General features: G+C 44.3%; 1 protein-coding gene across 1 annotated transcript in view; it reads right to left on the bottom strand.

Annotated features, from left to right (window-relative positions):
• Nucleotides 1-14793: 14793 nt before the first annotated feature.
• The window catches only part of LOC132832941 (cytochrome P450 2K1-like), a 55663-nt gene continuing 54329 nt past the window's right edge, over nt 14794-16127 (bottom strand). The window contains exon 11 of the mRNA XM_060851184.1: nt 14794-14984. Coding sequence (XP_060707167.1) covers nt 14794-14984 — 191 coding nt within the window. The remainder of the gene's footprint in view (nt 14985-16127) is intronic.

Genomic DNA, 16127 nt, shown 5'->3' with positions numbered 1-16127 from the left:
CAGTCCATGCTGACCAGACACCCCAAACTAAATTAGCCCCACCTGTCTGCACTTGGCCCATATTCCTCTCAACATGTCTTCTTCATGGGCTTATCCAAATGTCTTTTGAACACTGTAGCTATACCTGTTTCCACCACTTCCTCTGTCAGTTCATTCTGCACACGAAGCACTGTCTGCATTTAAAAAATTGCCCTTTATGTCTTTTTTAAGTCTTTCTCCTCTCATTTTAAAAATATGCCCCCTTGTCTTGAAATCCCACTATAGGGGAAATAACCTGCTGTTCACCTTATCTGTAGCCCTCATGATTTTGTAAACCTCTATAAGGTCAGTCTTTAACCTCCTACGCACCAGTGGGAAAAGTCCCAGTCTATCCAGCCTGTCCTTATAACTCAAACCCTCCGCTCCTGGCAACATCCTGGTGAATCTGTTATGCACCATCTCCAGTTAATAATATCCTTCCTATAACAGGGCGACAAAACTGGACACAGTACTCCAGAAGAGGCCTCACCAACATCTTGTACAACCTCAACATAATGCCCCAACTTCTCTACGGAAAGGACTGAGCAATGATGGCAAGCGTGCTATACTCCTTCTTAACCACTCTATCTATGTGTGATCAGCTAGTGTGATGCAAACTACAAATAATTATGTACATGAACCTCTAGGTCTCCTCATTCTATGGCACTGCTCAATGCCCCACTTTTAATTGTATAAGTCCTGCTTTTGTATGTTTTACCAAAATGCAATACCTCACGTTTATCCAAATTAAACTCCATCTGCCATTCCTCAGCTCATTGATTCAATTAATGAAGATCTCTTCTTCACGGTGCACTCTATCCCTAATCCTGGTGTTATCTGCAAACATACTAAACATGCTTTCTAGATTTTCATCTAAACTATGAAGGAGAAATGGGAATGAGGGTGTATAGTCACAGTCCATATTCAGCAAGTGTTGAATCAGATATGTTTCCATCAGATCACCTCTCATCCTTCTAAACTGCTCAACCTTTCTTCAGAAGACATCTCTCTCATTCAAGAAAGTTGCTTAATGAAGGGTCTCTGAGCTGCTTCAAAACCAAGTATGTCCCTCTTTAAGAACTGAGAGGAAGCTACCTTGTGAAAGGAGCATTTCAAGATGAGACTCAAAGGGAGGCCCAGCCTTTCTGTTTGGACATGTCAGTGAAGATGGGCATGAACTTTGACCTGATTAACACCCCTCTCTCACACAAAAGTGCCAAAAGACATATTTTATTTAGAACCAGAGAATGATATAGAACAAGAGGCCATTCACTTCCTTTGGCCTGTGCTGACTCTGAGAATATCATCCAAGTCATTACAATCTCCCATTTCTTCTAACCCATAGCCCTGCAATGTAGTCATATAGCTATATATCCATTTCCTCCTTGATGGTTATTATTGAATTTGTTTCCACCATCCTTTCAGGCAGCTCATTCCAGATCACAGCAAGTAAATGTACATTTTGATTTGCCTCCTGTCACCTCCAGTTCCTTGCCATCACTTTAAAATAGCATCCTCCGGTTATCCACTCGCCTGCCACCAGAAATGTTATTTATTCCATTGAAACCCTCATTGCTTTATTAAACTTCTCTGATCTTGGAAGAACAGCCCCAGCATCTTCTCCGGCACATTTAGTTCCAGTTTGATTCACTTTCTCATGGCAAGGCAGAAGGCTGTACTTTGAAGATGATTGTTTTGCTAACTTTTTAGCTGAATGCGAGTGAATTTGGATAACAGACTTGGTTGAAGGTTTCAAACTTCAAAAGCAAACAGTAGGTTATGGGAAACTATTTCCATTAGCTGGGAAGTTGAGGACTTTGGGACATTGTCTGAACTCCTGAGCCAAGAGTGAAATTAGGAAAATTTCTTCTGGTAGCTAATTTTGTGGGTGGCACGGTGGCGCAGTGGTTAGCACTGCTGCCTCACAGCGCCAGAGATCCGGGTTCAATTCCTGACTCAGGCAACTGACTGTGTGGAGTTTGCATATTCTCCCCGTGTCTGCTCCGGTTTCATCCCACACTCCAAAGATATGCAGGTCAGGTGGATTGGCCATGCTAAATTTCCTGTAATGTTAGATAAGGGGTATGGGTGGGTTGCAGGTTGGTGTGGACTTGTTGGGCTGAAGGGCCTGTTTCCACACTGTAAGTAATCTAATCTAATTTTCCACAAAGAGCAACCAATTAGATAACTTTAACATTTTATCTTAAAACTGTAACATCAAGGGATTTGGGGCAATATTGGCACTGGTGTCACTGACAAATTCATTCAGAGGATGCTAGGCCAGCATTTACAACTCATCACTAATTGCCCAGAGGGCAGTTGAGAGTCAACCACATTGCTGTGTGATAAGCAGGCTTGTATCCTTCCCTCAAGGGCTCCCCCTCTGACAAGCAACAATGGATTCACAGTCATCATTAGACTCTCAATTCCAAATTGTTATTGGATTCAAACTCCAACAACCCAGTCCCACAAACCATTCCCTGGATCTCTGGATTAACAGTCCCGAGATAATACCATTAGGTCAATGGCTGCCCACTTGCTTGAGGGTCTGATTTACCTCCTTCAGTATTCCTGTGCTTCTGTCGGTCTCTCAATCACAGAGTAAAAAAAACATCAATAATGAAAGAAGACACAGCCAAAGTATAAATGGGAGGCTAATGAAAGGGAAATAACTTAGGAAATTCTATCTTGACTCCTGAAGGTGATGAAACTCAAAATAGGAGGTAAAGGTAAGTGCACCCGAGTGGTCTCCTGCACCGTAACTTTCCCGGGATTCTGTGAATTCCAATGGATCAGATATTATTCTGCTTCTCCAACTCCAAACAATGGCTCACCTTTTCCTGTCAATATAGAAACTTGTTCCAGGGACATCTGAGGGGCATCTATCCCTAAACTCCTCACCCCATAGTTCACTCTGACCAGGGACATTATGTTTGCATCTCCCCAGATGCTTACACTCTGTCTGCGGTTCAGGGCAGAGACAGATCTTGAATAAAACTGAGGCAGCTGACATTTATGGATTGGATGAAAACAATTCTACAGTACCAACAGCCGAATTCAGGGTAAATATTGCTCATAGAATCACAGCAGTGTTATAGAAGCTGGCCATTTGGCCCATTGAGTCTGCAATGGCTCTCCCAACACTTTAATTTAATGTTCATCTCCTACATTCTCCCCTCCATCAGCACCCCAAACTTGTTTATCCAGTCATTGTCAGGTCTTTGCTTATGGGATCTTGCTGTGTGAATTACACACAGAGTTTCCTACATCAGGACAGTGTTAATGCTGCAAAAATGGACCCCATTGACTGGGGCCTTTGGTTGCGAGAAACATTATAAGTATTCTATTATTCCTCTAGGGCACCCACTATACAAGCTAGCTGACCTTTCGTGTAAAGTTCACCATGATGTGTTGAAGATGATCATTACCCTCTGGTACAGTGTGAATCCCGTTGAGCTGGCGTTGCTCTGAGCAGCAGGCGCTATACAGTGGTAATAATCACAGGCCCACCACAGGAGGGCGATGCTAAGCTCAAAACTAGTGGTTGTATAATTCACCTCATTGTTAGAAAGAGAATGAATCTCGGGATGAGCTGATTAAACTTTGGCAGCACAGCCACAGACATCCCAGTGAAGTAACAGATGGTGATCACAGTCCTTTTCCGAGGATTTCAATTCTCTTCCGCTCAAATGACAGCTGACAACCAAAAAAAGGTCCTCGAGAATACAACAACAACTTGCACTTCTGTCAGAGAACCAGGGAGTGCTTTCACCAGAGGAGGAGGTCATTTATCCTGTCATGTCTTGTCCTGGCTCTCTGCAAGACCAAGTTAGTTAATGTCCCTTCTCCCTGGAAATATTTCCTCTCTGGATAATAATACAATTCCCTTTTTGAAAGCTGCCTCCCACAAATTATCATTCTATATTCTAACCACTCACTCTGCAAAACATCCTTCCTCAGGTCACTTTGCTCCTTTGGACAATCAGTTTTAAATTTATTTCTCAATCCTTGCACCAATTGGAATAATTTCTCCTGGTCTGCTCTGTCCAGATATCTCATGATTGTGAATACATTGTTAAAAGTCCTCAATCTTATATAACCTATAACTTCTGCGACGGTGCTGGGAGTGGTCGGGTTTGATTTCCAGCGTGTGACCTCAATGAGACTTAAAGGAGGAAAACTAAGTGATTTACAAGTGGCTGTTGGTGCAGGTTAAGGAGAAATTTCAATAAATGGTTGAACATTTTTAGCACTTTAGACAGAAAAAGCAGTGGTGAATCAATAACGGTCATGAATGCCTCTCTCTTAAACTAACATTTCTCAAAGTTTATTTCTGGCAGATGAGATTTGCTTGTTATTATTCTGAATGACACACAGACAGATAAGCAATCAATCACAAGCCTCAATAGGCCTTGTCTAAATCATGTCTGAGACTCAAAACTCATTGACAAGAGAATGGTGTGAGCTGGAATGCTGCATTCACCACTGTGTGACTGAACAGAATTAATTGCATTACAAAGTCGTGATCATAAATCATTTGATAGGATGATGTTGGAAATATTTGCTTCTGACAAGTTCTCTAAATCACAACAGAAATGCTATTAAAGAGTTTGCACCTTAACAGCATGGAGTTCATCTCAAGCTCTGTAGGATTCTGGTTTCAATCAGGTGATCTCACTGAAAGAGCTCAGAGAGCAGAGGGATCAGTGCTATTTGTCATTGGCTGGTGTCAGTAGGAATAGAAAGGGTAATGTGTGAGCAGTTTTATATTACAGATGCCAGATGCCTTCTCAAACACTTGCTATTGCTGAGTGTAAAACTGGGTGAGCCAGTTTTCCATGGGTCTGCACCGCCACAGGCCAAATCCTTGCATCTAAAAAAGGGTTGTTCGGGGCATGCTTTCAAAATTTACAGATGACTCAAAACATGGGAGTAATGTGAACTGTGAGGTGGATTAGGGTAGATGTGGTTTAATAGTTAGAGTCAAGAGGGTAGTGCTAGAAAAGCACTGCAGGTCAGGCAGCATCTGAGGAGCAGGAGAATCGACGTTTCAGGCAAAAGCCCTTTATCAGGAATTCCCAATGAATGGCTTTTGCCCTAAGTGTCGATTCTCCTGCTCCTCGGACGCTGCCTGACCTGCTGTGCTTTTCCAGCACCACTCTCTCGACTCTGATCTCCAGCGTCTGCAGTCCTCACTCTCGCCTGAGTTTAATGGTTTGGCAAGTGCCAGATGGAACTGAATACAGAGGACAGTGAGATGATATGTTTTGGAAGGAAGAGTGAGGAGACGCAGCGTTAATTACAGGGCACAATTTCAAAGAGTGTGAAAGAGCAGAGAGAGAGAGAGAGATTTTGGAGCGTTGTGTGTGCACATTGTTGGAAGTGATTTTTGAGGTTAAAAAAAATTACCTTCTGCAGGATGGTGGAGAAGGTGGTTTTTCTGTACCTATCACTTGCGAACAGGGATATTGCAAGGCGTAATTGATTAACAAGAATTTGCTGACTGTGTATGTCCTGCACTCCAGTCCCTGCAGTGGTTCCCTTATCCAGAGCGATTAGGAACAGGCAAACAACCATGCTAAAGGCATCAGCAGCATTAACATTACATGAATAGGAAGGGTTTGGAGGGATATGGGCCAGGTGCTGACTGGTGGGACTAGATTGGGTTGGGATATCTGGTCGGCATGGATGGGTTGGACCGAAGGGTCTGTTTCCATGCTGTACATCTCTATGACTCTATGACTCTATAACTGGCTAGGACATGATAGGCTGAATGGCCTCTTTCTGTGCTGTTGTCATTTTGTGATTTTATACAAGCAGAGAGGAACTGGCCCAGTGAGTACACCAATCATTGCCGTAGCCTCTTACTGGATTTCTACCCCATCCTCACCCCACCCGCCCTCACCATTCCCTGACAGCCCCTCCTCCACCCCCACCCCCAGATCCATGTCATCGCCTGGACAAGAAAAATAAACAGAGAGAAAAGAAGCAGCTAGTTTTCTTTTCTGTTCCAATTGACCTAAAACGAGGACAATTTTAACCCATCCACCCTCTCCTGAACCTAAAAGGACCATTGCTTTAATGCTTTTCTCCACTGAAGTTGATAGTGTTTTCATTGACTGAAATTTCACTTCTGCTGGTGAGTTCATCTGTTTGGTAACCAACTGAGGTTGTAATATGTTTCTGAAGCAGTGCTTGGGCTGTGTAAGAAATAGAAGCCAGAGCAGGGGGAAGCACACCCCTGCCAAATGTGCTCTGATTCTCAATATGATCATGGCTGCTCTTCAATCTCAATCCCACTCACTTCCCAAACCCTGTGATTGTCACAGTCAGTTCCAGTCTTCAAAGTGGTAAATAACTGAGCACCTGTAACTCTCTGAGGTGCAGAATTCCAAACAATAAGGTTCCTTTGAATGAAGAAAGTTCCCCTCACCTCAATTCTAATTGGCAAACCCCTTATCCTAAGACTATGTCCCTTTATTCCAACCTTTCCAGTTGGGAAAAGCAGCTTCTTCTTAGCATTGTCCTGTTAAATTCTCTCAGAACTCCAGGACCTGATCAGGTGTTCCTGACAACTCTGTGAGAAGGAGGGAAGTGATTGCTGGGCCACGCAATGAGATATTTGTATCATCGATAGTCACAGTTGAGGTGCCAGAAGACTGGAGGTTTGCTAACATGGTGTCACAATTTAAGAAAGGTGATAAGGACAAGCCAGGGAACTACTTTCCAGTGAGCCTGATGTTAGTGGTGGGCAATGTTTTGGAGGGAATCCTGAGGGACAGGATTTACATGTATTTGGAAAGGCAAAGACTGATTTGGGATAGTCAACATGGCTTTATGCATGGGAAATCATGTCTCACAAACTTGGTTGAGTTTTTTGAAGAAGTAACAAAGAAGCTTGATGAGGGTAGAGTGGTAGATGTGATCTATATGGACTTCAGTAAGGCGTTTGACGAGGTTCCCCATGGGAGACTGGTTAGTAAGGTTAGATATTATGCAACACAGGGAGAGCTAGCCCTTTGGATTCAGAAATGGCTCAAAGGTAGAAGACAGAGGGTGGTGGTGGAGGGTTGGTTTTTAGACTGGAGATCTGTGACCAGTGGAGTGCCACAAGGATCAGTGCTGGGTCCATTATTTATCATCATTTATATAAATGATTTTGATGTGAGCTTAAATGTATAGTTAGCACATTTGCAGATGACGCTACAATTGGAGGTGTAGTGAAGAAGGTTACCTCAGATTACAACAGGATCTGGACCAGATGAGCCAATGGGCTGAGAAGTGGCAGATGGAGTTTAATTTAGATAAATGCGAGGTGCTGCATTTGGGAAAGCAAATTTTAGCAGGACTTATACAGTTAATGGTAAGGTCCTAGGGAGTGTTGCTGAACAAAGAGACCTTGGAATGCAGGTTCATAGCTCCTTGAAAGTGCAGTCACAGATAGATAGGATAGTGAAGAAGGCATTTGGTATGCTTTCCTTTATTGGTCAGAGTATTGAGTATAGGAGTTGGGAGGTCATGTTGCAGCTATACAGGACATTGGTTAGGCCACTTTTGGAATATCGTGTATAATTCTAGTCTCATTCCTATTGGAAAGATGTTGTGAAACTTGAAAGGGTTCAGAAAAGATTTCCAAGGATGTTGCCAGGGTTGGAGGATTTGAGCTATCGGGAGAAGTTGAATAGGCTGGGGCTGTTTTCCCTGGAGGGTCGGAGGCTGAGACCTTGTAGAGGTTTATAAAATCATGAGGGGCATGGATAGGATAAATAGACAAGTTCTTTTCCATGGGGTGGGGGAGTCCAGAAGGCATAGGTTTAGGGTGAGAGGGGAAAGATATAAAAGAGACTTAAGAGGCAACCTTTTTGTGCAGAGTAGTACGTGTCTGGAATGAGCTGCCAGAGGAAGTGGTGGAGGCTGGTACAATTGCAACATTTAAAAGCATTTAAAACATTTAAAAGATACATGAATAGGAAGTGTTTGGAGGGATATGGGCCGGGTGCTGGCAGGTGGGACTAGATTGGGTTGGGATATCTGCTCGGCATGGACAAGTTGGAACGAAGGGTCTGATTCCGTGCTGAAATCTCTATGATTCTATGACTCTAATTTTATACGTTTTCACAAGAACATCTGCCATTCTAAATTCGAGAAAATCTAGACTCATTCTCCTCAATATACTGTATCCTCAATTGTCTCTCATTTTGGCTTGCTGCTGTTTGACTAACTTGGTAGGTGGACTCAAGTGATTCTGAAGGTAAGTGACATTGGCCACAAGTGTATACTATAAGAATGCGAAGGAGTATGGAAGCTGTTTAGTAGACAAGCCTAGGTCAGACAGCTGTCCTCTCATTCCAGACTTAATAATTAGAGCAGAGACTTGTGCTTCCACTGCTGAAAGCCATACCCGAGTGATGGGGAAAGGATGGATGAATGGGACTAATTGGCTAGTTCTTTCAAAGAGGTCAGACAGGCATGATGGGCTGATTGGCCTCCTTCTGTAATTCAGATGAGACCACTGTCTTCGAAATGGTGTGGTCTGGGTTAATAGCGTGTAAGGCCACTGTGGACAGTGAGGGAGTTGGGAGGGAGGGGTGGGGGAGTGGGGGAGTAAAACTGCAATAGTCACAAGTATTAGAAGGGTGATGGTACAACCTAAAACCATCTGGCTTACCAATCTACAATCATTCAGGGAAGATCCAGTTCGAATTTCAATGGAAGGAGGGCCCTGACGAACAGCTCAGCCAAGGCAACCTCCACGTGGCTGACCAGCAACTACTTGAGTCCAGGCAGTTGTAGGGGACTTCAATAAGCTCACTTCAGGTCTCCACAATACACGGCAATGGAACATCGGCTGGAAAAAACACCCCAGGCAGGCATCGCCACACTCCCACTGAGAAGGGCAATCGCTGTCCATTGATTTCAATGGAAGTGATACATGGTTAAAACTCATACAGCACCAGGTATAGTCTAAGCTGGTATAAACCTATTGAATTACAACCTGGTGTTGTGTCATTTTTAACTTTGTCCACCCCAGTCCAACACCGGCACCTCTAAATCAAGGAATGAAACGTGGGAGGGATGTAAAATGAGTTGGTATCACCTGACTCACAACGTCCGCGCTAAGTCAAGATCTTACATCAACATCTTTCGATCAGTTAAAAACACATGGGAATGTGGAAAATACTACCACAGTGGATGGTGGAAATGAAGAGTTTTGATGCATTTAAGGGGAAGCTAGACATTGGAGTAAGAGAATAGATGGTTACAATGAGAAATTTAGATGAGGAAACATTTGGTGTGTGAAGGAGGGGCGTTGGCTTCTGATTTTGGGAACGAGCTGTTTTCATCGTCTGTCCTTGGTGTGGCATAGTGGTTCGGTGGTTGGCACTGATGCCTTGTGGTACCGAAGGCCCGGGTTCAATTCCAGCCTTGAGTGACTGTCTGTGTGGAGTTTGCACATTCTCCCTGTGTCTGCTCCAGGTGCTCCAGTTTCCTCCCACAATCACAAAAGATGTGCAGGGCAGGTGAATTGGCCATGGTAAGTTGCCCATAGTGTTAGGTGCATTTGTCAAAGGGAAAATAGGTTTGTGTGGGTTACTCTTTGGAGGGTCAGTGTGGATTGTTTGGCCAAAGGGCCTGTTTCCACACTGTGGGGAATCTAATCTGAATTAAAGGATTCTGGAGTGTATATAGACACCAGCATAGTCAGGTTGGGCCGAATGGTCTGATTCTGTCCTTTATTTTCTATGGAATCCTATGTAAAACATACCGATATATAAGGAGGAGGACTACAGACTGTTTTCTTGCCTCGCCTCATTTGTGAGCTGAAAAGTGTGTTGCTGGAAAAGCGCAGCATCCAAGGAGCAGGAGAATCGACGTTTCGGGCATAAGCCCTTCTTCAGGAATGAGGAAGGCGTGCCAAGCAGGCTAAGATAAAAGGTAGGGAGGAGGGACTTGGGGGAAGGGGCGTTGGGAATGCGATAGGTGAAAGGAGGTTAAGGTGAGGGTGATAGGCCGGAGAGGGTGTGAGGGCGGAGAGTTAGGGAAGAAGATTGCGGGTCAAGAAGGTGGTGCTGAGTCTCAGGGTTGGGCGGTTGGGTTGGGTTGGCTGAACACTTTAACTCCCCCTCCCACTCCACCAAGGACATGCAGGTCCTTGGCCTCCTCCATCGCCAGACCATGGAAATGCGACACCTGGAGGAAGAGCACCTCATCTTCCGCCTAGGAACCCTCCAACCACAAGGGATGAATGCAGATTTCTCCAGCTTCCTCATTTCCCCTCCCCCCACCTTTTCTCAGTCCCAACCCCCGCCCTCACACCCTCTCCGGCCTATCACCCTCACCTTAACCTCCTTCCACCTATCACATTCCCAACGCCCCTCCCCCAAGTCCCTCCTCCCTACCTTTTATCTTAGCCTGCTTGGCACACCTTCTTCATTGCTGAAGAAGGGCTTATGCCCGAAACGTCGATTCTCCTTGGGATGCTGCCTGACCTGCTGCGCTTTTCCAGCAACACATTTTTCAGCTCTGATCTCCAGCATCTGCAGTCCTCACTTTCTCATTTTTCACCTCATTTGTGTCAGCAGAATTCTTTCCCCAAGAGGTTTATTGATCTTCTACTGATTAACCAGACCTCCTAGATAAAGCACTTCACTCTATTTGTTAAATGATAAACTGAGCAAGTGTAAACATACAGTGACTAACAGCAACAACATAAATGATGCTGTGGAGTTAGAATCATTAATATCATTCCATTCTTCCTGCAGGGCTAAAACAAAGGGTTAAATCTCCAAATTAATTATTGGCAATTTTAGATTATCAAGTGGTGCTCCTACCAAATCCATCCCAGGGGAGATTGATGACGAGAAATCACAGATTTATTCTTCATGTTAGACCACACTCCATTGCTATACTTTACAAAATGCATCAATCCCAACTCCATTAAATAACCTGACCTCACAGGTGAACCTTTCCAATTCAGGGTCATTGCTGCTTTCTGAGGGTGAGTCCAACTTTGGTATCTTACTTGATCTGGAGATAAATAAAGTAGCCCACAGCCTCTGCATCATCAAGACTACACGCCTCTGTCATATCAGGAGAAAGTGAGGACTGCAGATGCTGGAGATCAGAGCTTAAAAATGTGTTGCTGGAAAAGCACAGCAGGTCAGGCAGCATCAAAGGAGCAGGAGAATCGATGTTTCGGGCATAACCCCTTTTTCAGGGCTTATGCCCAAAACGTTGATTCTCCTGTTCCTTTGATGCTGCCTGACCTACTGCACTTTTCCAGCAACACATTTTTTAGCCTCTGTCATATTGTCCATCTTCATCCCATCCACATGCACACCATTAACGAAGCCTTTCTTTCCTGCAGACTTGAATATTGCAATACAGTCCCAATGCCACCTTCCACCCTCTATCAACATGAGACCACCCAACATTCTGTTGCTGGTACAGTATTCTAACACTCACCGAATCCCATTCCCTCACCATCCCAGCGCTTGCTGACCTACATTGAAGCATGGTCTGGCATTGTCTCAAATTTTAAATTCTCTACTTAGTGTTTAAGTATTCTGTGGCCTCTCCTCTTACCACCTCCTTCACCTACTCCAGCCCCAAAGCTCTCTGGGACATCAATACACCTCTGGTGCAGCAATTGAGTATCCCTCACGTCAATTACTCCAACACTGGGGGCCAGGCCTTTGGCCTCTGGGCCATAAGATCTGGAATCGCCCCCTCACTGCCCCACAGGGGGTGTTTCACTCTCCATGACCATTCCACTCCTGACCCACTAGACATTGTCTAGCTGAATAAGCAGGTCTCTGTGCACCATTACTGACTCTTTTCCAGAAGGCAGTTTCTGTAGGGGTCAATGGCCTCGGATACACGACCTGTGCCATGGACTGTCATTGGACGTTGTGATGTTCAGGCAAGCTTACATTGTGCAATGATGCACGAAGGCGGCAGACTGCTCAGCCGGTGCCAGCCTCTCAGTGTGGATTGAGAGCAGATTAATACAGATTAATGACGTCCTTTCTCTTTTTGACCCTGGATAAATAAGAGAATTATTCACAACAGAGTGTTGTCAGGAAGAGAAAAAAACTTTGTGACCATTTGACTTTCAAAACAGACCATAACAATTACAGTACCTTTGCACCCATGGCTTCACAGTTGCCCTGCAGCTTCTGAGATGATCCATCACTTGTTCCACCAACTCACTTCATGGTTTAACACTATGTTCCCGATGTACAACAGGTTCCATTCCTGTCTCTCCCAATTTATCCTCATTCCCTTTCATTCCGCACAACGTATTTAAAAAATTCATCTGATTTAACCCTGCGCTCTATTTTGAATAAATTGAGTCATAACAGCACAGAAAGGGACCATGCTGCCCGTTGAGACCATCCTAGCTCTCTGTGGAACAATCCAGCCAGTTAGATTCCTCCACCCTGTTTGCTTCAAGTGCTCATCCAAATTCCTTTTGGTCAAGATTGTAATGGTTACACAAGCATCCTTTCTGAAACTAGCCAGAAGCACTGAAAATACTCCTGCTGCTTCTGTTTGGAGGCTGCATCTGAAGGAGCAGCACATCGGAGGGTGCAGCACCCCCTCAGCACTGTCCTTGGAGAAGGTCCAGATCTCTGCAGTGCCTCTTGAATCCGTTCTGTTCTGGCATGAAGGTGAGAGTGTTGCTGAGGCAGACAGCATTGCACTGCCCCTATCAGTTATGGTTTTTTTTTGTGTGTACATACCATTTATTGTGTTTGACTCAAAAGAGGAAGAGAAACAGTTGTCTCAGCCAATAATTAAGTAGTTGCTGCAAAACTTGTTGACAACTTTAAAACAAGTTGACTCGCTTGCCAACAGAATTTGTTAAATGTGAAAATGATGAAAAAAAAATCTCTGGAAGAGCTTTTGTGGTGCAAGGTTAGCGTCCCTGCCTCTGAGGCAGGAGATCTGGATTCATGTCGCAGTTGGTCCAGGAGTGTGAAATAACACATCTAAACAGTTTGATTAGAAACAATAGATGTGAACAGTCTCTGGAAAGAAACTGAAGTGGTTTTTTTTTAACCATGGGATAAAGGAAAATATTTTGGACTGTATCTATTGCTAGTACCTATTGCTAAGTTAGTCAAGTTTCATTTCCTGCCTTCCAAAGATTAGACATGATAAAGAATTGGTCCCTGTGCTAATGGAAACGCCAAAGAGGAGGGACAGGGTGACACTTTAACCTGGGGGGAACAGAATAAGGTTTTTAAAAATTATTTTGCAGAACGTGGGTGTTTCCAACTGGCCCAATGTTTTTTTGTCCATCCTGAACTCTCCTTGAAAAGGTAGTGGTGAGCTGCCTTCTCGAACTGCTGCAGTCCTTGGGATGCAGGGACACTCATAATGCCATTAGAGAGGCAAATTCCAGGAATTTGACCCAGGGATGGTGAAGGAATTGTGATATATTTCCAAGTCAGGATGTGTGAATAGCTTAGAGGGGAACATGAGTATCTGTTGCCCTTGTCGTTCTCAATGGTAGAGATTGCAAGTTTGGAAGTGAAGGTGTGAACTGGAATGATGAGTCACATAGGACCACAGGAGATTTGAGATCTCCTCAGTGTGGCCTGAGAGAAGTGTCAGGAATGAGGAAGCTGATTATGAATTGTGAGCAGGCCAGATCTTGCCAGCTTTGGTCATGTGGAGAGACCATAACTGGCTCTCCCATTCAAATTTCAGGGAAAATGCGCAGTCAACTCCCAGTGATGTCTTCACGGCTTTATTTGCACTTATAAAGAACATGAAAGAGTGTCTTTTGGTGTGTGCAATTTATCATTACGGTCATCTGACATTGACAGGAAGTCCATTTTATATACAACTGAATTGATCAGGATTTGGGGGGTGCAGTTAAAATCCCCCTTGTGACTTGAGAAACAGAAAGAAGATGTTAGGCCTTCCAGCTGTAATTCCAGAGGTTAACCTCCATCAGTGTGCAACTTGCAGGAATGCTGAAGCTGATTAAAATAAAACACCTTATAATTTTACTATTATCTGGGGTTGGAGTGGGGTGGAAGTGGGTGATGGTCTTAATATTCTGCTGAACCCCCAGTTAGAATATAATGCTGTCGATAGGTGGCACAGTCGCTCAGTGGTTAGCACTGCTGCCTTACAGCACCAGAGTCCTAGGTTCAATTCCAGCCTTGGGCAACTGCCTGTGTGGAGTTTGTACATTCTCCCCATGCCTGTGTGGGTTTCCTCTGGGTGCTCTGGTTTCCTCCCACAGTCCAAACATGTGCAGGTCAGGTCAATGGCCATGCTAAATTGTCCACAGTGTTAGGTACATTAGTCAGAGGGAAATGGGTCTGGGTGGGTTACTCATCGGAGGGTCGGTGTGGACTTGTTGGGCTGAAGGGCCTGTTTCCACACTGTAGGGAATCTAATCTCAGTCTAATTGATCTCCATGTTAATGTGAATTTCAACAAGAAGCAGCCATGAAAGGAACGTGGTAGCAGATGGGAAGTCTTGTTTGATGACCCTACAGATAGATTTTAAGGATGGCGCAGTGATATGAAATATGTTTCAATGATACTCCACTTTATCGACCTATCTGACTTTTAGGCTCATCGGAACATGACTGAAACAAAGAACGATAGGTGGGGTTTACATTGAAACAAGGCTGTCAGTGACTGGAGCAACAATACCATGCAAATATTTGGATCACCCGACTGCAAAACACCATTTATCATCAAAGGTTTTTATAATCATCTGTCGGCATTGTGGGAACGATAGGACTGGTCAGCAATGGTGGACATGAGGCACCACACGGATCTGATGAGGCTTTGGATTCAATATTCCACCCACGACCGGCGTGAGGTCCAAATCGGTGACTCCTGGGGGAGGATGCAAGTCAAACTTCTGCAGCAAGGTTACAAAGAAGAGGAAGAGCTCCACCTTGGCCAGGGTTTCTCCCGGGCAGATCCTGCGACCTGGAGGGACCAATGCATGAGACAAGAACCAGTGTTAAAAAAGGTGCCATGTCAACTCAATATCTCAAAAGGCAAGACACCATTGTTGTCTCATTCCTGGAACATAAGCTGAAAATATTCGGTGAGTCAGGTACAAAATTTTCACAAATGAAAACAGAAATCGTTGGAAAAACTCAGCAGATTTGGCAGCATGAAAGCAGAATGAATGTTTCGGGTCCAGTCCTTCCTCAGAACTGAAACAACTTTTTCACTTTAGATTCGTGACCTTCGATTGGAACCGGAAAGCGTTAGAGACATAAAAAGCAGAGAAAGGGTGATCAGAAAAAAGAGCTAAAGAGACAGGTGATGTAAGTGAACAGCAGAATCATTAGCAACATCTTCCATTCAAATCAAACTGGAACAACGGTTTCATCTAACGTTATCGAGTTTGAATGATTGTAAGGCAGTGGTTCATAGAATGTGATCCTGTGGGCCCCAGGATCTCCAGAGGGAGGTCTAAGGTCCAAGCCACTGATGATCAACACCATTGCTGAGGCCATTGGAAAGAAGAGACCAGAATACACATCCTCACCACCTGCCAGATGTCACACAGCCAAACCAGCTCCTGCCTACTCTGCACCAGTCACAGTGAATAATCTCAGAAGAATATTTATGTCAGTGTTAATTTTGTTTAATTAATATAGAAATAATTATCCATTTCTGAAAAGAAGATTATTGTGATAAGTTAAAATGTTTCAGATAAATGAGATTGCTTCAGGTATTAATGCTCACAGCATAAAAATGTCAACGCTTCAGTTTCTGAATTAATAATTCATGTTGGATATTTAACTTAAAACATTAACGAGCATAATTTTATTTTATTCACATTAAACCCAACGAGTTCCTTTCCAGTGGGAGCAGCAAGTGGGAGGGGTGCATAGGGTTCACAAGGTAACCTCTGGGGTTTTTTGACACCACGTGCCCCCAGTAACAGGTCTGTAGCATGGTGGCTGAGTGGTTAGCAGCACTGCTTCACAGCGCCAGGGACCCGGGTTTGATACCACCCTCGGGGACAACTGGCTGTGTGGAGTTTGCATGTTCTCCCCGTGTCTGCGTGGGTTTCTTCTGGGTGCTTCGGTTTCCTCCCACAATCCAAAGATGAAA

The sequence above is a fragment of the Hemiscyllium ocellatum genome, chromosome 35 (genome assembly GCF_020745735.1).
Source record: "Hemiscyllium ocellatum isolate sHemOce1 chromosome 35, sHemOce1.pat.X.cur, whole genome shotgun sequence".
In the NCBI taxonomy this organism is placed as follows: domain Eukaryota; kingdom Metazoa; phylum Chordata; class Chondrichthyes; order Orectolobiformes; family Hemiscylliidae; genus Hemiscyllium; species Hemiscyllium ocellatum.
The sequence above is the reverse complement of the archived record's forward strand: the minus strand, read 5'-3'. Positions and strand labels throughout refer to the sequence as shown.